Genomic DNA, 25597 nt, shown 5'->3' with positions numbered 1-25597 from the left:
TTGTGCTGACTTGGCATATGCTCTTCACATCCCTTATACTTCTTGCTGATGACTTCAATGTCATTGTTCCAATAGACCAATAGACCATCTTTCTTGCGAGTCTTCTCATCCAATCTATGTCTAAGTGAGTGATGAAGTTGTTGAAGAATATCAGGTCACAAATATTCCGGTGTAATGACCTATACCTTTAAAACTGACTCCCCAGGAGATGCCTAGCTCATCCCAATAAGGCCAAAATGGTCTCACATGTTAATGGACACACTCAATTGAATCAGGCCATCCTTCAGTGATTGTTTTCCACAATTTCTATAGTGGGGAATCTTCCACCATTTCTTCTTGTAGCTGCTGGCATTTGCGTTGCACAAAATGTACCAGATCAATTGACAGACTTGCATTCTCCTGCAAGTGTAATGTTGCTGCTCCCTTGAAACTGACAATTTTGTTGAAACATTCTGGATGTTTCAATGTTAGGTCATGAACTGAGGTGATAGGAGTAGGTTCTGACGTTGATTTGCCATGTGATGTCTGACTAATTCCATAGATTGTTACTAGTGAGAGGTCATAGCATGTTTGTAGGCCTGTGATTGCTGGACCTTTAGTCTCCACAATGTAGAACGTCTGTGACACCCAGGAAGATTGATTGTTCTTGCACTCCAGGACAATGGAATTAGTGAACTGTTATACACTGAAAGTTGTGCAGTAATGAATAGTTCCCAACTTCCTTAGGGCAAATAATTTGAATTTTGGCAAACACTGCAGACAGCATAAGGGAGTCTATGTTTTCCAGGAGAATGATGGTGTGAAACATGTTCACCACTTTTTGTTTCATCATACACATCATCGTCATTTTCTGGTTGTCACTCACCTCAAATATATGTTTCTGACTGATACCAGATGGTCATTCTTAGTAATTGAATGTGCCCATTGTGTATAGTCTGTATCAGTGCACAGCTCTTTGTAGCTGCATCAGCCTTTGCTCTAATGCACTGCCACTGCCAACGGCCCCTTTCTGCCACATGCCTCACAGAATTGACAGAAAGCTGGGCATTGGGAAGGCCACACCTTCCATATGGCTTCCAATGTTTAGATGGTCTAGTGAGTCCATCAACAATTGGGGTAGTATTTAGGGCTGTAATCTTTGTCAATCTACGGGGATCGCTTTGTACTTACATTGTGTACAAACATATCTTCAAGATCTGTCTTTTCTTTCAAAGAACCTTACATCATTTGGACACTTGGGTTTTTTTTAAGTAAGGTCATAAGTTCACCTTGGGCTGAGAGAAAGCATGCTTCCTCCAGGAAATCACCTGATTAGCATGGTACTTCAGGAGGAGAGCTATTTGCTTACTTGAACAGTAATTACTTTAATGGCTGGGGGAAAAAAACCTATTTTAAAGGCAAAGGCCCTGGTGATTTACTGGAAATCACCCGACGAAGATGAGCTTTAAGTCTTGAACTTGTTTCTTTGAACTCAGCTGGGAATGAACTGGGAAGAGTAAAAGTTGCCCAGCTCACACTCTGATTGCCTTGCCCGAGATAGTATATGGATATCAGTATCCAGCTAAGAATCTTCTTCTCAGTGGAACTTATCTGTATTTGGAAACCCAAGATGCTGAGATGAGAAGGCTTGATCCGGCTCCATTCTCCTTCATGTCAAAGCTCTGTTGGTGAGAACCTTCAAGCATCTGCTGGGACCAGTGATCTGTCATCACAAAAGGGAGTTCCAGATCGACAGGGTTGAAACCCTGTGAACTTTATCCTTTGTTTTATAAAGCCTCTTCTTCAACCACCCATTTCTGTAGAGACCTTATTTGTTCATCCTTTGTTTGTTTGTGTGTGTGTGTGCTGGGGAATTTTAAACTGGATAGATAGATACAGTTCCAGATGACAAATTTGTGTTAACCAGCTCTTGAAATTTGTTTTAAAAATAAGTTTCGTTTTATAATAAATCAATCATTCTGAGTTTATTGAAAGAAGCCTGGTTAAAGTCTGGTTTTATTCTGGGTCTAACAGTAACAAAGGTAAATAATTTGTCATTTTGGTAAGTGAATTAAACATTTACACTGATGTTGAGACCTGTAGAGTAGTGGAACTAGATCAACTGTGCACTCTTCCCATCTCGGTCATAAAAATGCCCATCCTTGAGTAACCCTTTCATGCTATATGCTTTGGGCTTGTTTAGCAGATCCTTCTGGAACAATTTCATGGTAGTGGATACAATCACAAGCTCAACAATTCTAAAACAAAAACAGAATTACCTAGAAAAACTCAGCAGGTCTGGCAGCATCGGCGGAGAAGAAAAGAGTTGACGTTTCGAGTCCCCATGACCCTTCAACAGAACTGATCTTTCTTTACAAGGAGAGGGAAATATAAGCTGGTTTAAGGTTGAGGGGGGGGGAGTGGAGGGGGGTGGTGTTAGGATAGGAGCAGATCATCAAAAGATGTCACAGACAAAAGAACACAGAGGTGTTGAAGTTGGTGATATTATCTAAACGAATGTGCTAATTAAGAATGGATGGTAGGGCACTCAAGGTACAGCTCTAGTGGGGGTAGGGGGCATAAAAGATTTAAAAATAATGGAAATAGGTGGGAAAAGAAAAATCTATATAAATTATTGGAAAAAAAACAAAAGGTAGGGGGAAGAAACAGAAAGGGCTTGGGGAAGGAGGAGGGAGCTCAAGACCTAAAGTTGTTGAATTCAATATTCAGTCCGGAAGGCTGTAAAGTGCCTAGTCAGAAGATGAGGTGTTGTTCCTCCAGTTTGCGTTGGGCTTCACGGGAACAATGCAGCAAGCCAGGGACAGACATGTGGGCAAGAGAGCAGGGTGGAGTGTTGAAATGGCAAGCGACAGGGAGGTTTGGATCATTCTTGGGGACAGAATGTGTTCTGCAAAACGGTTGCCTGGTTTACATTTGGTCTCTCCAATGTAGAGGAGACCGGATTGGGAGCAACGAATACAGTAGACTAAGTTGGGGGAAATGTAAGTGAAATGCTGCTTCACTTGAAAGGAGTGTTTGGGCCCTTGGACGGTGAGGAGAGAGGAAGTGAAGGGGCAGGTGTTACATCTTTTGAGTGGGCATGGGGAGGTGCCATAGGTGGGGGCTGAGGAGTAGGGGGTGATGGAGGAGTGGACCAGGGTGTCCCGGAGGGAACGCTCCCTACGGAATGCCGATAGGGGGGGTGAAGGGAAGATGTGTTTGGTGGTGGCATCATGCTGGAGTTGGCGGAAATGGCGGAGGATGATCCTTTGAATGCGGAGGCTGGTGGGGTGATAAGTGAGGACAAAGTGGACCCATGTTTCTGGGAGGGAGGAGAAGGTGTGAAGGCAGATGTGCGAGAGATGGGCCGGACACGGTTGAGGGCCCTGTCAACGACCGTGGGTGGAAAACCTCGGTTAAGGAAGAAGGAAGACATGTCAGAGGAACTGCTTTTGAAGGTAGCCTCATCAGAACAGATGCTACGGAGGCGAAGGAACTGAGAGAATGGGATGGTATCCTTACAGGAAGCGGGGTGTGAGGAGCTGCAGTCGAGGTCGCTGTGGGAGTCGGTAGGCTTGTAATGGATATTGGTGGACAGTCTATCACCAGAGATTGAGACAGAGAGGTCAAGGAAGGGAAGGGAAGTTTCAGAGATTTTAGTTCATCAATTCTGTCTGCTAACTCTGCATTTGAAAAATCACACTCTGTACCCTTTTCTCTGCATCTGCTGACAAAGTTGTCTATGGATTCTGAAGGCTGTTGTCAAAATGACACGAGCTCCTTGATTCTGAACCAATCTCTCAATGTTGTCCATATCTTTTGGGGTTCCTATAGCTCTTCTGCTGTTAATCCTGATGTGTTCAGCCTGTGTAGACCTTCATTCCTAATTGCGAGGTGAACTTTTATGGATTGCCTGTCTGGTTCAGATACACCTGAATCAAGAAACTAGAGCTCTGTACGCTGTTTAAACATTTTGAATTTGGGTAAAAGGTCAGTTGGATCCCAATTCAAACTGGGAACTTTTGTGAACATTTTGACAATATCCTTTTGACCTTCCTCATCCCAAAGTACCTGCAATGAATGTAGCTTCTTTTACCTGCTTTTTCAAAGCCCCACCCATTATAATTGCAACATTCCCAGGGCTGATTATGACATTTTTATTTGTTATTTTTTTGTTTGACTCTTCCCCGCTTGGCACCGATCCAGCCCACACCCTGGTCACTCGCCTTTCCTGGATGAGCTAACTTGGTGCTGGTCCTCTTGACGTGCTGACCCTCTCACGGAACTGACAGGCCAAGCGCTGCAATCTTACCATGAGGGATCTGTCTGCTTACTGGCTTTTCATTTGAGCACTGTCTCACTATGTCTTCAAAGCTTTTCTTTGCAGTCACCACGCTGCTATTTCAACACACTCTGAAGCTGCAACTCATTTGTAGTCTGAGCAAAATGTTGAGTGTTGACTCATGCCATGTAGCATGATCTAAGACCATTCACCATGTCGTACCTTTTTTTTATTCATTCATGGGATGTAGGTTTAGCTGGCTAGGCCAGCATTTATTGTCCATCCCTAATTGTCCTTGTTCAGAGGGCATTTTAAGAGTCAACCTGTACTGCATCTTGCTGCTAGGCTGAGCACTATGTCGTTTAGAAGACACCACTGCTGCACACCAGAGTCACGCGTGTTATAATGATATAAAAATCACTCCGAAGGCATTGTGTAAACATGTTGTGAGTTCATTTATTGAGACTGGGCGCATGGGAACATTTATACACAGGTACAAAGCTTGAAGACACCAGAGATGCAGAGCTGTGGGTCTGTGCTCTACTGAGAAAGGAAAAGTGAAACTAAACTGAATTGTATGACATACGTCCTTCTAGTGATGTCATGCAGCAATCTCTTAAAGGCATATTACAAATGCTCAAGGGGCTGAATGGCCTAAGCCTGCTCTTATTTCTTATGCTCTTTATTCTTTCATGGTGTCAGGTTCTAAGGCCTCACTCTCTCACTACACATATTTTATAAAAATGTGTGTGTGTATATATCTGTATATATATATATATATATCTATCATTATGGCTAATTTATAAAATTTAAAATAAACTGGATAAAAGCTTTAAAATGGCTGAAGCCATGGCTGGCTGTGACTCAAACAGAGGGAAAGTTCTGGCATTCAGAGAAGCTGACACCTCATTATCTCTAAAGATGCTAATGACCCCCTGTGACTGAAGAGGTCAAATCCAAGGAAATTGTACAAGGACTGTTTACATTTCTAAGGCCAGGCCTGGTCAGCAGAGGCTACCAGAATGATAGGATAAAGGGCCCTGAAACCACTTCTGAAATTTTGAGCAGTTCAAATATTAACCGTCTCAAGAATCCAGACTAAGGAAGATATATCCTTTGTCCAAGCCAAGGTAGAGAGCAGGGAGTCCCATGACACAGCCCTCCCCTCACGGCCCCCCTCCCAAAGCTGGTGGAACCCGTAATATTGCCTTGTGGAGTTGCACAGCCCGGGCTGCCTTTTTTCATCCAGCAAGCAGCAGGTCAGAAAAAGGGGTCTGTCCAGGTCTGGGTTCACCCTACCTCGAGTTTGCTTTGGAGTTGTTAATAGAAATTGGGTAGCATCAAAACTGAGGGGTTGGGAAAATACTTATAAAGGGGGAAATCAAAAATCAAAAACATGTTCAAAAAGGAAATGGGAAGGGTACAGGCTCAACATGTTCCCTCTAGGGTGATAGGAAGGAGTAACAAGCCCAGAGAACCATGGATGACCAGAGATATTCAGGTTACGATGAGAAGGAAAAGAGAGGCTTTTAGCAGATACCAGGGAAGCAAATCAGCAGAGACATTAGTGTATTACAGACAGTGCAGGGTGAAGCTTAAGAAAGCAATTAGGCGAGCAAAGAGGGGATATGAGAAAGCTCTGGCTGGTAAAAGTAGGGAAAATCCCAAGATATTCTATAAGTATATCAATGGGAAGAAGAAAACCAGGGAAAGAGTAGGGCCCATTAGGGACCAAGTGGGCAATCTATGGGTGGAGCCAGAGGACATCGCTAGAGTGTTGAATGAATACTTCACATCCGTCTTCACCCAAGAGAATGAGGATGAAGGTATCAGACTCGGGGAGAGAGACTGCGATGTTCTTAAGCAAATTGATATAGGGAGTGACAAGGTGTTGGCAGGCTTAAAAGTGGACAAATCTCCAGGTCCAGATGATTTGTGTCCCAGACTGCTGAGGGAGGTGACCTGATCGAGGTGTACAAGATTATGAGGGACATGGACAGGGTGGATAGGGAGTAGCTGTTCTCCTTAGTTGAAGGGTCAGTCACAAGGGGGCATAAGTTCAAGGTGAGGGACAGGAAGTTGAGTGGGGATGTGAGGAGAAACTTTTTTACCCAGAGGGTGGTGACGGTCTGGAATGCGCTGCCTGGGAGGGTGGTGGAGGCGGGTTGCCTCACATCCTTTAAAAAGTACCTGGATGAGCACTTGGCACATCATAACATTCAAGGCTATGGGCCAAGTGCTGTTAAATGGGATTAGGTAGGTAGGTCAGGTGTTTCTCATGTGTCGGTGCAGATTCAATGGGCCGAAGGGCCTCTTCTGCACTGTGATTCTTTGATTCTGTGATTCCTGTTTACGGATGGTGCGAGGAGAAATCAGGGCTGTTTAAATTAAACTCACTCCTGTCTGTAGCAATGGGACGTGGGCCTCACTAGGCGCATTTATTGCCCGTCCCTAATTGCCCTTGAGAAGGTGGTGGTGAGCTGCCTTCTTGAACCGCTGCAGTCCATGTGGTGTAGGTACACCCACAGTGCTGTTAGGGAGGGAGTTCCAGGATTTTGACCCAGCGACAGTGAAGGAACGGCGATATATTTCCAAGTCAGGATGGTGAGTGACTTGGAGGGGAACTTCCAGATGGTGGTGTCCCCATGTAGATGTAATAGAGCCATAGAGTTATACAGCACAGAAACAGGCCTTTCAACCCATCGTGACCATGTTGGCCATCAAGCCCCTATCTGTTCTAATCCCATTTTCCACCATTTGGCCCGTAGCCCTGTGTGCTATTGCATTTCAAATGCTCACCTAGATACTTATTAAATGTTGTGAGAGTTCCTGCCTCTACCACCCCCTCAGGCAGTGAGTTCCAGATTCCAACCACCCGTTGGGTGAAAAAAAATGGTCTCAAATCCCCTCTAAACCTCCTGCCCCTCACCTTAAATCTATGCCCCTTGGTTATTGGCCCCTCCACTAAGATGAAATGTTTCTTCCTGTTTACCCTATCTATGCCCCTCATAATTTTGTTTACCTCTATCAGGTCCCCCTCAGCCTTCTCTGCTCTAAGGAAAACAACCCCAGCCTATCCAGTCTCTCTTCATAGTTGAAATGCTCCAGCCCAGGCAACATCCTGGTGAATCTCCTCTGCACCCCCTCCAGTACAATCACATCCTTCCTAAAGTGTGGCAACCAGAACTGCACACAGTACTCTAGCTGCGGCCCAACTAGCATTTTATATAGTTCCAACATAACCTCCCTTCACTTGTATTCTATGCCTCAGTTAATAAAGGCTTGTCCCATATGCCTTCTTACCTGTCTATATATCTTTACTTGTCTATAATGCTTTTATTTGGATTTCCAAAAGGTGCTCAATAAGGTACTGCACATAAGGCTACTTAATAAGATAAGAGCCCATGGTGTTGGGGGCTGTACATTAGCATGGATAGAGGATTGGCTAACTAATAGGAGACAGAGAGTTGGGATAAGGGGAGCATTTTCATAATGGCAACCTGTAACTAGTGGAGTGCCACAGGGATCAGTGCTGGGGCCACAATTATTTACAATATATATTAATGACTTGGATGAGGGAAGTGAATGTACTATTGCCAAGTTTGTGGATGACTCAAAAATAGGTGAGAAGGCAAGTGGTGAGGATGACACAAGGAGTCTACAAGAGGGATATAGACAGGTTAAGTGAGTGGATAATAAACTTGGCAGATGGAATATAATGTGGGAAAATGTGAGGTTATGCACTTTGGCAGCAAGAATAGAGGAGCTGAGTATTATTTACATGGAGAAACACTGCAGAAAGCTGCAGCACAGAGGGATTTGGGAATCCTTGTGCATGAATCCCAAAAAGCTAACATACAAGTTCAACAGGTAATAGGGAAGGCAAATGGAATGCTGGCTTTTATCTCAAAGGGAATGGAGTATAAAAGTAGGGAAAAAGATTAAAGCAAAATACTGCGGATGCTGGAAATCTGAAACAAAAACAAAAAATGCTGGAAAAACTCAGCAGGTCTGACAGCATCTGTGGAGAGAAAGAGAGAGTTAACATTTTGATCCATATGGACTCAAAACATTAACTCTGTAATTTTCTACAGATGCTGTCAGACCTGCAGAGTTTTTCTAGCATTTTTTGTTTTGTGTGTGATAAAGATAAGGGAGCTTTGCTAAAACTATACAAGGCACCAGTTAGACCACACTTAGGATATTGTGAACAGCTGTGGTCCCCTTATCTAAAGAAAGATATACTGGCTTTGGAGGCAGTCCAGAGAAGGTTCACTAGGTTGATTTCGGAGATAGAAGTTGAGGAGGTTGAGCCTGTACTCATTGGAGTTTAGAAGAATGAGAGGCGACCTTATTGAAACAAATAAGATTCTTAGGGGGCTTGACAGGGTGAATGCTGAGAGGCTGTTTCCCCTTGTAGGAGAGTCTAGGACCATAGGGCATAACCCCAGAGTAAAGGGTCGCCCATTTAAGACAGAGATGAAGAGGAATTTCTTCTCTCAGAGGGTGGTGAATCTGTGGAATTCTTTACTGCAGAGGGCTATAGAGGTTGGATCGTTAAGTATATTCAAGGTTGAGATAGATTTTTAATCAGTAAGGGAATCAAGGGCTGTGGGGAAAAGGCAGGAAAGTGGAGGTGAGGATTATCAGATCAGCCATGAACTCAGAATCACAGAATCACACAGAAGAGGCCCTTCGGCCCATCGAGTCTGCACCGACACATGAGAAACACCTGACCTACCTACCTAATCCAATTTACCAGCACTTGGCCCATAGCCTTGAATGTTATGATGTGCCAAGTGCTCATCCAGGTACTTTTTAAAGGATGTGAGGCAACCCGCCTCCACCACCCTCCCAGGCAGCGCATTCCAGACCGTCACCACCCTCTGAGTTAAAAAAGCTTTTCCTCACATCCCCCCTAAACCTCCTGCCCCTCACCTTGAACTCGTGCCCCCTTGTGACTGACCCTTCAACTAAGGGGAACAGCTGCTCCCTCTCCACCCTGTCCATGCCCCTCATAATCTTGTAGAACTCAATGAATGGCAGAGCAGACTCGATGGGCCGAATGGCCTATGTCTGCTTCTCCTTTATTCTTCTAGATGGTAGTGGGTGTGGAAGGCGCTGTCTATGGAGCCTTGGTGAGTTGTTGCTGCTGCTGTGCTGGTGGTGAAGGGAGTGAATGTTGAAGGTGTTGGATTGGGAAGATCAAGACGACTTGCTTTAACCATCCAGGCAGTGCCACACACTGTGCTGGCGCTGGTCCTCCCGGGCGGGAGGTGGCGCTGTGACTGGCGTGTTCTCCCGGGCCGGAGGCGGCGCTGCGTGGTGTTTGTCCTCCCGGGCGGGAGGTGGCGCTGTATGGTGTTTGTACTCCCGGGCGGGAGGTGGCGCTGTGTGGTGTGTTCTCCCGGGCGGGAGGTGGCGCTGTGTGGTGTTTGTCCTCCCGGGCGGGAGGTGGAGCTGTATGGTGTTTGTCCTCCCGGGCGGGAGGTGGCGCTAGTCCTCCCGGGCCGGAGGTGGCGCTGTGACTGGCGTGTTCTCCCGGGCGGGAGGTGGCGCTGTGTGGTGTGTTCTCCCGGGCGGGAGGTGGCGCTGGTCCTCCCGGGCCGAAGGTGGCGCTGGTCCTCCCCGCCGGGAGGTGGCGCTGTGACTGGCGGCTCCTGGGGGTAGGCCTGAGGCCTGTGTGTGGTGTGCCCCGCGGTGAACGGTTAACACATGAGCCCGAGCCCGAGCCCAGCAGGTAAATGATGAGCGGCGTGGGGGCGGGAGTCGGGTTGACTCGGGCCGGGAGCTCGGGAGCTGATGTTTCCCCCTCACCAGCCGGGAATGTGGGAAATGACTTTTTGCTTTTCTTAAATTTGTGTCTGAGAAATTGTTCAAATTCCTCTCTCGGGGGTCAGGAGCTGGGGGGGGGGTACAGAGGACAGGAGGGGGGGTACAGGGGGGGAGGGGACAGGAGGGGGGGGTACAGGAGGGGGGGTACAGGGGGGACAGAGGACAGGAGGGGGGGTACAGGGGGGACAGAGGACAGGAGGGGGGGGTACAGGGGGGGAGGGGACAGGAGGGGGGGTACAGGAGGCGGGGTACAGGGGGGGTAAGGGGGGGAGGGGACAGGAGGGGGGAGGGGGAGAGGGGACAGGAGGGGGGGTACAGGGGGAGAGGGGACAGGAGGGGGGGTACAGGGGGAGAGGGGACAGGAGGGGGGTACAGGGGGAGAGGGGACAGGAGGGGGGGTACAGGGGGGGAGGGGACAGGAGGGGGGAGGGGGAGAGGGGACAGGAGGGGGGAGGGGGAGAGGGGACAGGAGGGGGGGTACAGGGGGAGAGGGGACAGGAGGGGGGGTACAGGGGGAGAGGGGACAGGAGGGGGGGTACAGGGGGAGAGGGGACAGGAGGGGGGAGGGGGAGAGGGGACAGGAGGGGGGGGTACAGGGGGAGAGGGGACAGGAGGGGGGGTACAGGGGGAGAGGGGACAGGAGGGGGGGGTACAGGGGGGAGGGGACAGGAGGGGGGGTACAGGGGGAGAGGGGACAGGAGGGGGGGTACAGGGGGAGAGGGGACAGGAGGGGGGGTACAGGGGGAGAGGGGACAGGAGGGGGGGTACAGGGGGGGAGGGGACAGGAGGGGGGGTACAGGGGGAGAGGGGACAGGAGGGGGGGTACAGGGGGGACAGAGGACAGGAGGGGGGTACAGGGGGGAGGGGACAGGAGGGGAGGTACAGGGGGGGAGGGGACAGGAGGGGGGGTACAGGGGGGGAGGGGACAGGAGGGGGAGAGGGGACAGGAGGGGAGGTACAGGGGGGGAGAGGACAGGAGGGGGGGTACAGGGGGAGAGGGGACAGGAGGGGGGGTACAGGGGGAGAGGGGACAGGAGGGGGGAGGGGGAGAGGGGACAGGAGGGGGGGTACAGGGGGAGGGGACAGGAGGGGGGGGTACAGGGGGGGAGGGGACAGGAGGGGGGGGTACAGGGGGGGAGGGGACAGGAGGGGGAGACAGGAGGGGGGGTACAGGGGGGAGGGGACAGAGGACAGGAGGGGGGGACAGGAGGGGGGGTACAGGGGGGGAGGGGACAGGACGGGGAGACAGGAGGGGGGGTACAGGGGGGAGGGGACAGAGGACAGGAGGGGGGGACAGGAGGGGGGGTACAGGGGGGGAGGGGACAGGACGGGGAGACAGGAGGGGGGGTACAGGGGGGAGGGGACAGAGGACAGGAGGGGGGGACAGGAGGGGGGGTACAGGGGGGGAGGGGACAGGAGGGGGAGAGGGGACAGGAGGGGAGGTACAGGGGGGGAGAGGACAGGAGGGGGGGTACAGGGGGGGAGGGGACAGGAGGGGGGGTACAGGGGGGGAGGGGACAGGAGGGGGGGTACAGGAGGCGGGGTACAGGGGGGGTAAGGGGGGGAGGGGACAGGAGGGGGGGTACAGGGGGAGAGGGGACAGGAGGGGGGGTACAGGGGGAGAGGGGACAGGAGGGGGGAGGGGGAGAGGGGACAGGAGGGGGGGTACAGGGGGGGAGGGGACAGGAGGGGGGTACAGGGGGAGAGGGGACAGGAGGGGGGAGGGGGAGAGGGGACAGGAGGGGGGAGGGGGAGAGGGGACAGGAGGGGGGAGGGGGAGAGGGGACAGGAGGGGGGAGGGGGGGAGGGGACAGGAGGGGGGTTACAGGGGGGAGGGGACAGGAGGGGAGGTACAGGGGGGGAGGGGACAGGAGGGGAGGTACAGGGGGGGAGGGGACAGGAGGGGGGGTACAGGGGGGGAGGGGACAGGAGGGGGGGTACAGGGGGGGAGGGGACAGGAGGGGGGAGGGGGAGAGGGGACAGGAGGGGGGGGTACAGGGGGGAGGGGACAGAGGACAGTGGGGAGGGGACAGGAGGGGAGGTACAGGGGGAGAGGGGACAGGAGGGGAGGTACAGGGGGGGAGGTACAGGAGGGGGGAGGGGGAGAGGGGACAGGAGGGGGGGTACAGGGGGGGAGGGGACAGGAGGGGGGAGGGGGAGAGGGGACAGGAGGGGGGGTACAGGGGGGAGGGGACAGGAGGGGAGGTACAGGGGGGGAGGGGACAGGAGGGGGGAGGGGGAGAGGGGACAGGAGGGGAGGTACAGGGGGGGAGGGGACAGGAGGGGGGAGTGGGAGAGGGGACAGGAGGGGGGAGGGGGAGAGGGGACAGGAGGGGGGGTACAGGGGGGGAGGGGGGACATAGAAACAGAACTTTGGAGCAGGACTGGGCCATTCAGCCCCTCGAGGCTGCTCCATCATTCAATACCATCATGGCAGATCTGGCTGTGGCTGCAACTCCACATTCCTGTCTGTTCCCCATAACCTTCCACTTCCTTGCTGATCAAAAATCTGTATAACTCTGCCTTGAATAAATTCAGTGACCCAGTCTCCATTGCTCTCGAGGGAAGAGAATTCCATAGAAACTAGGAGCAGGAGGAGGCCATTCAGCCTTTCGAGCCTGCTCCATAATTCATTATGATCATGGCTGAGCATCCGACTCAATAGCCTGCTCCCGCTTTCTCTCCTTATCCTTTGATGCCTTTCGCCCCAAGAGCTATATCTAACTCCTTCCTGAAAACACACAATGTTTTGGCCTCAACTACTTTCTGTGGTAATGAATTCCACAGGCTCACCACTCTCTGGGTGAAGAAATTTCTGCTCATCTCAGTCCTAAATGGTCTACCCCATATCCTCAGACTGTGACCCCTGGTCCTGGACTCCCCCACCATCGGGAACATCCTTCCTGCATCTACCCTGTCTAATCCTGTTAGAATTTTATAGGTTTCTATGAGATCCTCCCTCATTCTTCTGAACTCCAGCGAATATAATCCTGATCGATTCAATCTCTCCTCATATGTCAGACAGGGTGTGGGGGGTATGGGGAGGGTATTGATGTGTGGGGGGGAGGGTGATAGGGGAAGATGTGGAGGGTGGGCCAAGGATGGGGGGTGGTTGGGCCGGGTGTGGGCCAGGGAAAGGGTGGGGGTGCAACAAGATGTGAAAGGATAGGGGGTGGCAAAAACCAGGGTTGGGGGCGGAGATCGGGGGGAGTGGAGGGACAACCAGGGTGGGGTATGTAGTTGGGGAAGAACCAGGGAGGGGGTAGGAGTTGCCAGGGTTGGGGAGGGTGCTGGTATGGGTAGGGGCTAGGTGGGGGAGGATGTGATATAGGGTGGGGGTGATATTGATTTTGCTGGAGCTCTAACCTTGGTCTCCGGATAGATGGTGGGATTTGTAAACACTGCCCCCTCACCCCCCCCCGATTGTCTTTTCGATCTTACTGAAAGTCCAACTCTATCCCCAGCTGCCTGTTTCCCTTCACCAGAGGAGAGATGTTTGCTGAGGAGGATTGGAACGATGATCTGGAAGCCAGAGCTCTGAATAAAACTCTCTTTCACAAGGTGGAGGCTTCACACTGCATTGCTGAGTTGGTGAGTAGCAAAAACACTTACTTCGGGGCTGATAGAAGTCACTGAACCTTTTGTTCAATGTGCTTTGTCACAGAAATAAAAACAGAAAATGCTGACGACATTGAGCAGGTTTGGCAGCATCTGTGGAAATTTTAATGTTTCAGGGTCTATGTCCTGTATCTGACAAAAGATTATTCACTTGAATTGTTAACAGACACTGCTGCACTGTTTCATAGACGAGTCTTGTTCCAACACTGAATGCCCTGTACTCCGTGTGGGCATGCGTGGGTTTGCAGGTGGACTCTCCTGGGCACAGACTCTGGGGATCTGATACAGGGAAACCTGAGAACAGAGAAGAGCATAGCCTTGTGTCAGGAAAAATTGAGATATAGATTCTTCAACTTGTAGCTGATCTCCATTTGTTCCATATCCCTGAATACCCTTATCCAACACGAACCTATTATCTACTGTGCTGAAGGCTTCAGTTAACCCTTAGAATCCACACTTTTTTGGGGGGTGCGGGGGGTGGAGTTCAGATTTCCACTCCCCTATGTGTAAAGAAGAGCTTCTTGACATCACCCCTGAATGACTTGGCTCAAATTTTCCCCCTTATCCTGGACTCTCCTTGCTAGAGAAAATAGTTTCTCTTTATCAATCCGATCAAATCCTATAATCATCTTAAACACCTCGATTAGATCATTGCTTAATCTTCTAAATGTGAGGAAATAATAGTCTTTACAACCTGTTCTCGTAATGTAGCCCTTTTACTCAGGGCATCGTTCTGGTTATTCTATGCGGCACCTTCTCCAAGTCTGATCTGTCATCCCTGAGGTTTGGCGTATTACCGGAGAACACAGTATGCACTTGAACTAAATTCAACATTTAACTGGGGAAACAGTACTTCCGTGACTGAGTGCTCAATCTATTGGGAAGGCTCCTTGGGGCGATGCTTGGAAAAGTTGGTGTTTATTCATTCAAAAGCAAATTGCACAAAATGTGAATAATTTGAGACGAGACATGGTGAGTGAAGCGATCTTGGGAGGAATGGGTGACTTTGGATCTGTGATTCCCAAAGCTCTCCGCCACTGTGGATTTTCCTCACCTCATGTCTGCTTCTGCTGTCGACTCTTTGATAAGAGATTGATCACAGTGATTGGTCAGTAACTCCATTATTGTTGCATTACATGACTACCTGGGCGATAGAAGGTGAATTGGATGGACTTTGGTCTCCTCTTGTTCAGTCGTTCCCATGTTCCTGTGCAGCAGAGAGTGCTTGGATCTGATTCTTGGTGAGGTTTGGGGAGGGGAGACGCTAATACTAACTCTCACTATCATTATTAGAATGTGCAGGCACCTGGTGGGAAGAAGAAACAGAGGCTTCTGAATACACTGCGAACTCTCTCTGCAGCAGGAGCACCTGATCAGGACCCAGGAGGAACGCACTTCGACCCTGAGTGTGGAACAGCAAAGAAGAGCAAAAGGAAAAGAAACCGGGGAAAGAAGGAGAGGGTGGGTACGAGTCCGTCTGAACAGGACGTGGGGAAGGGAAGTGGAGCCCGTCTGAAATCACCACCTGCTCAGATTGCTGCAGGAAAGGAGAATCAGAGCAGAGTAGCGGGAGCTAAGGAGAATGGACACTTGGAGGCTGGTAATCGGGAGCTGGGAGAAGGAACCTCAGCCCCTTGCCTAAAGTTGCTGAGAAGTAACTCGGGACAGGGGACACTCACCCGCAAGCAGTGGAGGAACAGAATGAAAAACAAACATAGGAGCAAAAACAAGTTCCGACCCAGAGAAACATCCCTGGCAGAGAGTGGAGGACAAATGGAGAACATTGAACATGACAGGACTTTGATAAAATCAAGACCTGAACAGGGGGAAGAGAAAAGTGTGACTGATGCACATGAACCTAAAATAAAAAGAAGGAAAGGCAGAGGAGAAGAATGGAATAAACCAGCGGAGAGGACAGACTGTCACAGCAGCAATGAAAATATGACCAACTACGAGAAGAGAGCAAGGGATCAGACCCAAAAGGGTGAGACAATATCGAACTGTAAGAGAACCAGGAGGAAGGGGACGCCTGAAAAGATATTGATGCAGGAGCGAAAGGACTGTATCCCAGGTCAGCCTGGTTCCCTGGCCAGAGTCTTACCTACTGTGGAGGTAAACGGCACAGAATCACATCACTCTAGCCCGTCTACTGACCGCTCAGCAGCTCTGAGAACCAAGATGGAAGAGCGCCTGAAATCTGCCCACTTCCGCTACATCAATGAGCAGCTGTACACCTCAAGCAGTGCAGAAGCCATGAAGTTCTTTACAGAGGATAAGAATGCCTTTGAGATTTACCATCAAGGCTTCACGGCGCAGATAGAGCGCTGGCCAGAAAACCCAGTCAATCGTATCATTCAGTACATCAGAAACAGGTATTGCTGGGGAATGTGGCACTGGGGAGGCTCATGTGCAGGAGGGTTGGAGAGGAGTGTGTTGGAGCAAAGAGGGGGAAGAGAGATTTGAACTGGAGGGGAGGAGGGAGAGGGTTGGGGAAGGGAGGAGGAAGAGGGGTTGGAGAATGGGGAGTGGTGAGAGGGGGTTAGATCAGAGAGGGGAGAGGGATTGGAGAAAGAGGAGTGGAGAGAAGGGGGCTGGTTAAAGTTGGCAATTGGGAAGGTTCCTTTGACAGCACCTTCCACACCTGTGCCTTCTGCCACCCAGAAGGACAAGGCCAGCAGATGCACCACCACCTGCAAGTTCCCCTCCAAGCCACTCACCATCCATGGGGATGTGGTGAGACAGTTTGGGTGTGTGTTATGAGTTGGGGTTTGGGGACATGATGGGATTTACCCAGCTCCTGTACTTCGAGTGAGGTGGCTGACTCTCAGCTCCCCTGCCACTGGCACCATCTGCATTCAAAGCTCATACACAGTCAGAGTGTGTCAGCAGGAGATTGAGATAGGAGCCAAAGCACATCACAGCCAAGGTCAGTCCTCCTCCTGCCTGGAATCCATGCACATGGAACCCAGCAGGAGTGATAGATTGCGATGGGGCACAGGAACAGCCATCAATCTGTTGTTTCTCATTCTGACTTCATATTGATCTTGGATGCAACCTGAGACATTGGGATCTATTTGACTCAGTACCACAGGGGTGTACATCCCTCAGCTACGAAGGAACAAGGGGAAAGGGTTTAACTGGATTTGGTATTCTCCCATAGATCAGAAATTACACACACAACTCCGGTCTCCAGTGTAAATTGTTGGGAATTAGTTTTTTGTGTAGGTTCAGTTAAGGTCCAGCTGACTCTAAAATCCCTTGACATCTCCCACAGACCGTCCTCTGCTGTGGTGGCTGATTTTGGCTGTGGTGACTGTAAAATTGCTCGGAGCGTGAACAACAAGGTTTACTCGTTTGACTTGGTGGCGCTGAATGAATACGTGACCGTGTGTGACATGGCGAGTGTAAGTATTGCCGATGCCCAACTCTGCTTATCAGTGCCCGAGACACTCATCCACCCCTCCTATTGGACATGCATACTGACAAGGAGCAGGAATAGGCCATTCAGCCCCTCGAACCTGCTCAGCCATTTAATAAGATCATGGTTGATCTGATTGTAACCTCAAATCTGCATCCTGCCCACCACCGATAACACTTCACCCCCTTGCTTACCAAGGACCTATCCACCTCTACCTTAAAAATATTCAAACACTCTGCTTCCACCACCTTTTCGGGAAGAGAGTTCCAAAGACTCACGACCCTCTGAGAGGAAAAATTTCACTTAATCTCTGTTTTAAATGAGTGACTCCTTATTTTTAAACAGTGACCCCTGGTTCTAGATTCTCCCACAAGAGGAAACATCTTCTCCACATCCCCCCTGTCAAGGCCCCTCAGGATCTCATATGTTTCAATCAAGTTGCCTCTTCCTCTTCTAAACTCCATTGGATACAAGCCTAGTCTGTCCAACTTTTCCTCGAAAGACAACCATCCCATTCCAGGTATTAGTTTGGTTAACCTTCTCTGAACTGTTTCCAATGCATTTACATCATTCCTTAAATAAGGTGACCAATACTGTACACAGTACTCCAAATGTGGTCTCTTTTGTGCCCTGTACAACTGAAGCATAACCTCCCTACTTTTGTATTCAGTTCCCCTCACAATAAACAATAACATTCTATTAGCTTTCCTAATTACCTGCTGTACCTGCACACTGGCCTTTTGTGATTCATGCACTAGGATACCCAGATCCCTCTGAATCTCAGAGAGCTCTGCAATCTCTCACCATTTAGATAATATGCTTCTCTTGTAATCTTCCTACCAAAATGGACAATTTCACATTTTCCCACATTATATTCCATTTGCCAGATCCTTGCCCACTCACTCAACCCCACTCTCTATCTTTTTATGGCCTCATTATGACCTCTTCACAACTTATTTTCCTGTGTATTTTTGTGTGATCAGCACATTTGGCAACCATCCCATCCACCCCTTCATCCAAGTCATTTATATAAATTGTAAACAGTTGAGGTCCCAGCACTGATCCCTGTGGCTCACCACTCATTACATCTTGCCACCCTGAAAAGTACCCATTTATGCCTGCTCTCTGCTCCCTGTTAGGCAGCCAATCTTCTATCCATGTCAATATGTTACCCACTACACCATGAGCTATTGTTTTCCGCAATAACCTTGATGTGGCACTTTAATAGAAACACCTTCTGGAAATCTAAGTGCAATATATTCACCGGTTCCCTTCCATAGCACATGTTATTTCCTCAAAGAATTCCAAAAAGTTGGTTAAACATGATTTCCCTTTCACAAAACCATGCTGACTCTGCCTGATTACCTTGAGCTTATCCAAGTGTCCTGCTATAGCTTCTTTAATAATAGCTAGGCTAACTGGCCTGTAGTTTCCTGCTTTCTGTCTAATGGACCTACATTTGCTATCTTCCAATCTAATGGGACCTTACCTGAATCTAGGGAGTTTCAGAAAATTAAAACACATGCATCAACTATCTCTCTAGCTACTTCTCTTAAGCCCCTAGGATGAAGTCCATCAGGACCCGGGCAGTTGTCAGCCCGCAGCTCCAACAATTTACTCAGTACCACGTCTCTGGTGATTGTAATTTCCCAGGGTTCCTCCCTCCCTTCCATTTCCTGACTTATAGCTGCTTCTGGGATGTTACTTGTATCCTCTATAATGAATTCTGGTGCAAAATACCTGTTCAATTCATTTGCCGTCTCCTTGTTTTGCATTATCAATCCTCCAGACTCACTTTCTATAGGACCAACACCACACTTCGTTAACTCATTTCTTTTTTAAATATTTATAATAACTCTTACTATTTGTTTTTATATTTCTGGCTAGCTTCCTCTCGTACTCTAATTTTTCCCTCCTTATCAGCCTTTTGTTGATACTGCGCTATTCCTTATATTCTGCCCAATCTTCTGGCCTTCTGCCTTTCTTTGCAATTGTCCTCGAGGTAGTCGACCCTTTTGGAAGGGGGGGTGGGGGGCGGGTGGGTGGTATATTAGCCCTGGCACTCAGCCACTGCTCCCTCCCTCCTCATCCCTGCCCCCTTTGTTCCTGATTCCCCTCTCCCTCTGGTCCTGGGTTGTTTTTTTTTACAGTCCTGGTTTGCTCCTGATTCCCCTCTCCAGTCCCGGTTTGCTCCTGATTCCTCTCTCCAGTCCTGGTTTGCTCCTGATTCCTCTCTCCAGTCCCGGTTCGCTCCTGATTCCTCTCTGCAGTCCCGGTTTGCTCCTGATTCCTCTCTGCAGTCCCGGTTTGCTCCTGATTCCTCTCTGCAGTCCCGGTTTGCTCCTGATTCCTCTCTGCAGTCCCGGTTTGCTCCTGATTCCTCTCTGCAGTCCCGGTTTGCTCCTGATTCCTCTCTCCAGTCCCGGTTTGCTCCTGATTCCTCTCTCCAGTCCCGGTTTGCTCCTGATTCCTCTCTCCAGTCCCAGTTTGCTCCTGATTCCTCTCTCCAGTCCCGGTTTGCTCCTGATTCCTCTCTCCAGTCCCGGTTTGCTCCTGATTCCTCTCTCCAGTCCCGGTTTGCTCCTGATTCCTCTCTGTAGTCCCGGTTTGCTCCTGATTCCTCTCTCCAGTCCCGGTTTGCTCCTGATTCCTCTCTCCCTATGCCTGCTTTCGGGGCTCCCTGCAGATACTTGCCGCTTTCGGTCAGGAGATGAAGAGCACCACTGTTATGCAGTGCGTGTTCAGGCTCTTCTGTTCCATCCTCTGACCCTACAGGTATTGCTGGGAGGGGAAAGGTCGATCTTTTTGTGTTGTTATCAATGGAAGTATCTCCAACTGCAATCTCCAGTGAATGCAGCAGTTCCAGAAAGGAGCTCACCACCACTTTTTATCAGGTAATTAAGGATGGGCAATAAATGCTGGCCTAACCAGCAACACCCACACCCCATGAATGAATATAAAAAAAACTTAGTTACCTGAATAACATAATCTTTTTAATAAATTATATTTCTCCAGTTTGACCTTTCTTTGGTTTCTACAGTACTTGTGGGTGGGCTTGAGGATCCAGGGCAGAGACTCTGCAGTAGCAGCCCCAAGAGACCATTTGTTGTGTGAGCAGGACAATGCTAACAGGATGTTTGGCCTTTGGAGAGTGTAGCATAAACACTGTCCTATCCTCCTACTGTCTTCAGATATGTGTTTTTGGGAATATTTAGCAATTGTAACTCCGGGCTATTTATCTGCCTCACACTTGCTCGAGATTCTGATGTGAATTGTAGAACTTGCCAACTTATCTTCCAGAACTATGGGCCGGGTGCAGGAAGGTGGGATTAGAAAGGGCACCTGGGTGTCCTCAGGCTGGCATGGACCAGATGGGCCGAATGGCCTCCTTCTGTGCTGTAACTTTTCTATGGTTCTATAATGTGGCGCAAACTGACTGACTCTGTGAAGTTCAGACCCACAACTGGCTGGGGTTCAGCAAACTCCCCTTCCCTTCTGTTTGTAAGGATGCGATGGCTTTGCAGAGGGTGCAGAGGAGATTTACTGGAACAGTTCCGGGGATTACAGTTAATGGGAAGACAGGAGAAGCTTTGGTTGTTCTCCTTACAGCAGAGAAGGCTACAAGGAAATTATCAATGACTGGAGGGTCGTTAACCAGAGGGCACCGATTGAAGATGCCTAGCAAGAGAACTAGATTATACATAAGAAAAAGCTTTCTCATGCAACTGTGATTGGGATCCGGAATGCACTGCCTGATGGTGTGATTCAAAAGGGAATTTAAAAAGATTGGGTACATTAACACAGTGGCTATGTAATGGGATTACTAACACTTCAGCCTGGACTAATGTTCTGAAAACATGGGATCAATCCAACCACAGCAACTGAGGACTATAAATCCATTTAAATAAATCTGGAATATAAAGCTAGCCTCAGTAATGGTGACAGCGAATCTGCCAGATTATCAGAAAAACCCATCTGGTTCATTAATGTCCTTTAGGGAAGGAAATCTGCTGTCCTTACTCGGCCTGGTCTACATGTGGCTGACCCTGAACCCGCCCTCTGAAATGGCTGAGTATTCATAAGGAGATATTTCCAGCTCAATGGGACTAGCGGAATAATATTTCGGCACAGACTGGAAGGGCCGAATGGACTGTTTTCTGTGCTGTAGTGTTCTATGGTTCTAGCTCCCTGAAGTCAGTTAGGGATGGGTAATTAATGCTGGGCTTGCCAGTGACACTCTCAGCTGGTGAATGAATAAACAAATACTTGAAGGTAAAAAGTATATAGGGATATGGGGAAAGAGCGGGAGATGTGGGATTAACTGTAATGTTCTTTGAAATATTCAATGGGCTGAATGGCCTCCTGTACTCTAAGGTGCTATGAATTGCAGAAACTGAAACTGAACTTCCTTGTGACATTTTGCTATGTTTGAATGGGCTCTTCAGGTTCCTCTGACTGCTGAATCGGTTGATATTGTGGTCTTCTGTCTTGCTTTAATGGGCACTAACCTTCTGGATTTCCTGGCAGAGGCCACTCGAGTTCTCAGGCGAAGGTAGGGGCTGTTGGTCACATTATTCGACAATTTCACTTAACACGCAGGTTGCTTAGATTTTTCTGCACATTCCCAATTGACCGACCCCTGCTTCCCCACAACCCCTGCAAATCTCTCACATACACCTCCTAAAGAATTTGCACTTCTATAGTATCTTTCATGACATTAGGACCATCCCAAAGTGCTGCTTTTGCATTCCGGAGACTAGTTAGGAAATACCTTAATCTGGGATACAGTAACACAGCTGTAGCTCGGGGTTGAGATGTTGATGTCCTTTCCCGACACTGTTAACATTGGTGTGACCTGGGGGAGGTGGGGGGCAGTGTGGCGGGGCTGATGGGCAATGGGGAGGGGGATGATGAGCAAGAGTCACCCAGGGTCGGGGAGAGAGTGACCTGAGGTGAAGTGGATTGGTAGCTAGAGTGACCTGGGGAGCGAGCGTGACCCAGGGCCACTGTAACTGTGCAGCAGATTCAGAGTTTGTGTGTTACCTGATCCCTCTTTTGTCATCCTTTGACAGGGGGATTCTGAAGATTGCTGAAGTAGCCAGTAGATTTGAAGATGTCCAAAGTTTTATCAACGTCGTGGGATCTCTTGGCTTTAAGATGATTTCAAAGGTAACATTTAAAGCCATAATTTATTTGAACTCGTTGCGTCGGGGGGTAGGGGGGGGCAGTGCATGAAGATAAGAGAATATGGAAAAAGGATAACCGAAATCTCTGGAGTTGGATCTCCACATTAACATGGTCACTGGAGTTCGCAGAGATTGTGGGAATCGGGAGCAGGAAATATTATTCCATCTACTGGCTGATCTCTCGTGGCTGGGTGTTGGATTCTGGTTCACTAAGGTCAGGGGTAATTGCACCAGTGACTCAGACCCAGTTCAGTTTCACTCTGACATCAGACATTGTATCCAGACTATCTCACTTGGGATTTATGTCGTTAGATCCCCTCCTGTAGAATCGCAGTCAAACCCAATAGGAAATTTGTTCAAGTAGTCAGAGTTGGAAGGTGAGGAAAGGGAGGGTCTGAGGGAGATGGATGAGGAGGGTCAGGGGGAGAACTGTTGAAGGGGTGGTGTGGAAATGTTGGCTGCAAGATGAGGGGGAGGAGGGATGTAGAGAAAGGGAAGCTGAAAAGAGGGATTCAGATCAGTGGGTAGAGGCTTAAGCCTCGGACACTCATCAGGGAGAAGAGAGGCAGGTGGGATACCAGGCAGTTACTGGAATAATGAAGTTCTGGTGGGGTGGACTGTTAGAGGGAACTGCAATGTGTGAGGCAGGAGTCTTAGGAGGGAAATAGGTTTGAAATATTGCTCAAGTGTTGAGTGGAGTGGGGGAGGGTCTGGAAACATCTCGTGCATGAGACAGCTGTGTTAGTAACTTGGTGTTGCACGCTGTGAAATTTACTCAGACACATGACTTGCTCCTTCCCACAGGACACGGAGAACAGCTACTTCTATCTATTTGAGTTCAGGAAGAATCGGCCTCCCCGGGAGAAAGATAAACTCCCCCAACTGCAGCTAAAGCCTTGCCTCTACAAAAAACGCTGAGACCTTCGGAGTGAGTGGGTAAACTATGGAAGAATCTGCGAAGATGAATATTATTGGTAGAAGTTACAATTAAATTAAGTGGTGATGTGAGGAAGGGAGTCTCACCACAGATTGATGTTAGGTGTCGAAACAGAACTGTGAACAAGAAAACATTCTGGGTTATTTTCCTGCCTTTTTAAAATTTTGTATTGCCTCACAGAAGAGGCTGGACTTGGACTGTACATAACGGAGAAGTGATGATCATTCTGAGGGGGTGTACACTTTTGGAATGAGTGACTTGGATAAAGTCTGTCCAGCAGCAGTTGCCCTGCTTATGAATGATAACATTTAGATGTTTGTATTTTTGTAAAAAAAAATGTCATCAAAATGCTACGTAAATAACAGTAGGTGAGAAAAATGTTGTAATCTCACTGCAGATTCTATACAGCTGGGGTTTCCCTGAAACAGAACAGAGACTCTTGACTTCCACAGTTGTGTGTGTCTTATCTCCACTGCTACAAAATATTGTGGGAAAGATCTGAAACATGAACAGTTTTTATATCACTTCCAGCTCAAATTACTGTTAATTTAAATGTGAACAAATCTCTGGTGTTACTGACAGAAAAAGAAATTGATTCAGCAAATGGAGGAGATAAAGGAAATTATTGACCCTCAAGTACTACTGTCACAAATAAATGAGCTGTACACCAGACAGGTTCCCTCTCTTACCCTGGAATGGAATAAAAACAATGAACCCAAGAGCACAAGAATTCGGAGCAGGAGTATGCCATTTGGCCCTTTGACCCTGCCCTGCCATTCAATATGAACATGGCTGATCTGATTGTGGTCTCAACTCCATTTGCTCACAACCCTGATTCCCTTGTTGATCAAAAATCTTTTTAAATGAGCTTTGAATATTTTCGATGGCCCAACCTCCACTGTTAGCTGGGGTAGAGAATTCCACAGACTAACTTGGAGAGAAAAATTTCTTCTTGTCTCAGTCTTAAAAGACCTAACCTGCCCAACTGTTCCTCATAAGACAAACTCCTCATCCCAGGAATCAGTCAAGTGAACCTTCTCTAAGCTGCTTTCATGTACTACGTGTGTTTTGTCTGTCACATTCACTCAAATTTATTCCAAAAAAAATTGTAGCGAAGTATGACATGCCTTTGGAATCTACATGAAAATGTCCAGGGATAGAAATACAAAGAGGTCACAACACAAAATAGGCCGATCACTTCAATCAGTCCCTGTCCCTCCTTACTCTCCAAGCAAGTAAATATTTCTCATAGGATTAGTAATTCTTGTAGTAATCTGAGCCATGAGCAGATTGGTGTGGGGCAAATATGATTGGAGAGTTGAATGCATAGTTTAAAGACTGGTGACTGGTGTGGGAGAAATGGGTTTTGATTCGTGGGATGCTGTCACCAGTACTGGGGAAAATGGGAACTCAACCGTTGGGATGGTCTTCACCTAAATTGTGCTGGGACCAGTGTTCTGGTGAGTCATAACTAGGGCAGGAGGAAGAGCTTAAACTAAATAGCAGCGGTAAGGGAAGCTGTGAAAAATTAAAGGGAAAGATAAGGCAAGGCACCAAGGTAGCAATAAGGGTAATGATAATCAGAGCATAGCAGGAAGGGACAGTGTGTATAAACTTGAGTGCGCCAGTGGGTAAGGCTAGAGGATTCAAAAATATTAAAAAGACAGAACGAAAGGCTCTCTATCTGAATGCGCATAGCATTTGTAACAGAATAGATGACTTGTCAACTCAATTAGAAATAAATATGCATGATCTGACAGCCATTACAGAAACATGGCTGCAAGGTGACCAACGCTGGGACCTGAATATTCAAAGGACATGACATTTCAGAAGGACAAAGGTATGAATAGGTGTGGTAGCTCTGTTAATTAAGGATGACATTTGTACAGTAGTGAGAGATGATCTTAGTTCTGAAAGTCAAGATGTAGAATCAGTTTGGTAGAGATAAGAAAGAGCAAAGTCAGATGTGAGAGTAGTTTTTATGTGCCCTTCCAGTAACCACACCTGTAGGACGGGGTAAACAGGAAGCAATAATGGACATTTGTAACAAAGGTACAGGTATAATCATGGGAGATTTTAATCTCCATATAGACTTGATGAATTAGATTGCAAAGGAGACTGGAAGATGAGTCCACCGAGTGATTTTGGGATGGGTTCTTAGAGCAGCACTTTCTAGTACCAACCAGAGAGCAGGCTTTACTAAATTTTGTAATGTGCAATGAGAGAAGATTAATTAGTGACTTCTTGGTAAAGGTGCCCTGAAGTAGCAGTGATCATAGCATGCCTGAATTTTGCATTTCGTTTAAGGGAGAGAGGACCGGGTCTAAGACTAGTGCTTTAAA

General features: G+C 48.4%; 1 protein-coding gene across 1 annotated transcript; it reads left to right on the top strand.

The window, feature by feature from the left end:
* Positions 1–9833: 9833 nt before the first annotated feature.
* Positions 9834–23891, top strand: rrp8 (ribosomal RNA processing 8). Its single transcript, XM_041199902.1, has 7 exons — positions 9834–10001; positions 13561–13687; positions 15008–16086; positions 16989–17118; positions 21578–21684; positions 22205–22301; positions 23123–23891. Exons 2-7 carry the CDS (start codon positions 13589–13591, stop codon positions 23234–23236), a joined length of 1626 nt encoding a protein of 541 aa, XP_041055836.1. The 5' UTR covers positions 9834–10001; positions 13561–13588; the 3' UTR covers positions 23237–23891.
* The last annotated feature ends 1706 nt before the right edge of the window (positions 23892–25597 follow it).

This window comes from Carcharodon carcharias, chromosome 11 (genome assembly GCF_017639515.1).
Source record: "Carcharodon carcharias isolate sCarCar2 chromosome 11, sCarCar2.pri, whole genome shotgun sequence".
Classification (NCBI taxonomy): Eukaryota; Metazoa; Chordata; class Chondrichthyes; order Lamniformes; family Lamnidae; genus Carcharodon; species Carcharodon carcharias.
This window is presented reverse-complemented; position numbering and strand designations above follow the sequence as displayed.

Bases quoted from the DNA above. Each gene is read 5' to 3' on its own strand.
- rrp8 (XM_041199902.1), top strand. From the start codon at position 13,589: ATGTTTGCTGAGGAGGATTGGAACGATGATCTGGAAGCCAGAGCTCTG. The intron at 16,087-16,988 runs GTATTGCTGGGG...CATCTCCCACAG, and splicing joins ATTCAGTACATCAGAAACAG to ACCGTCCTCTGCTGTGGTGG. The intron at 17,119-21,577 runs GTAAGTATTGCC...TGGGCTCTTCAG, and splicing joins CCGTGTGTGACATGGCGAGT to GTTCCTCTGACTGCTGAATC.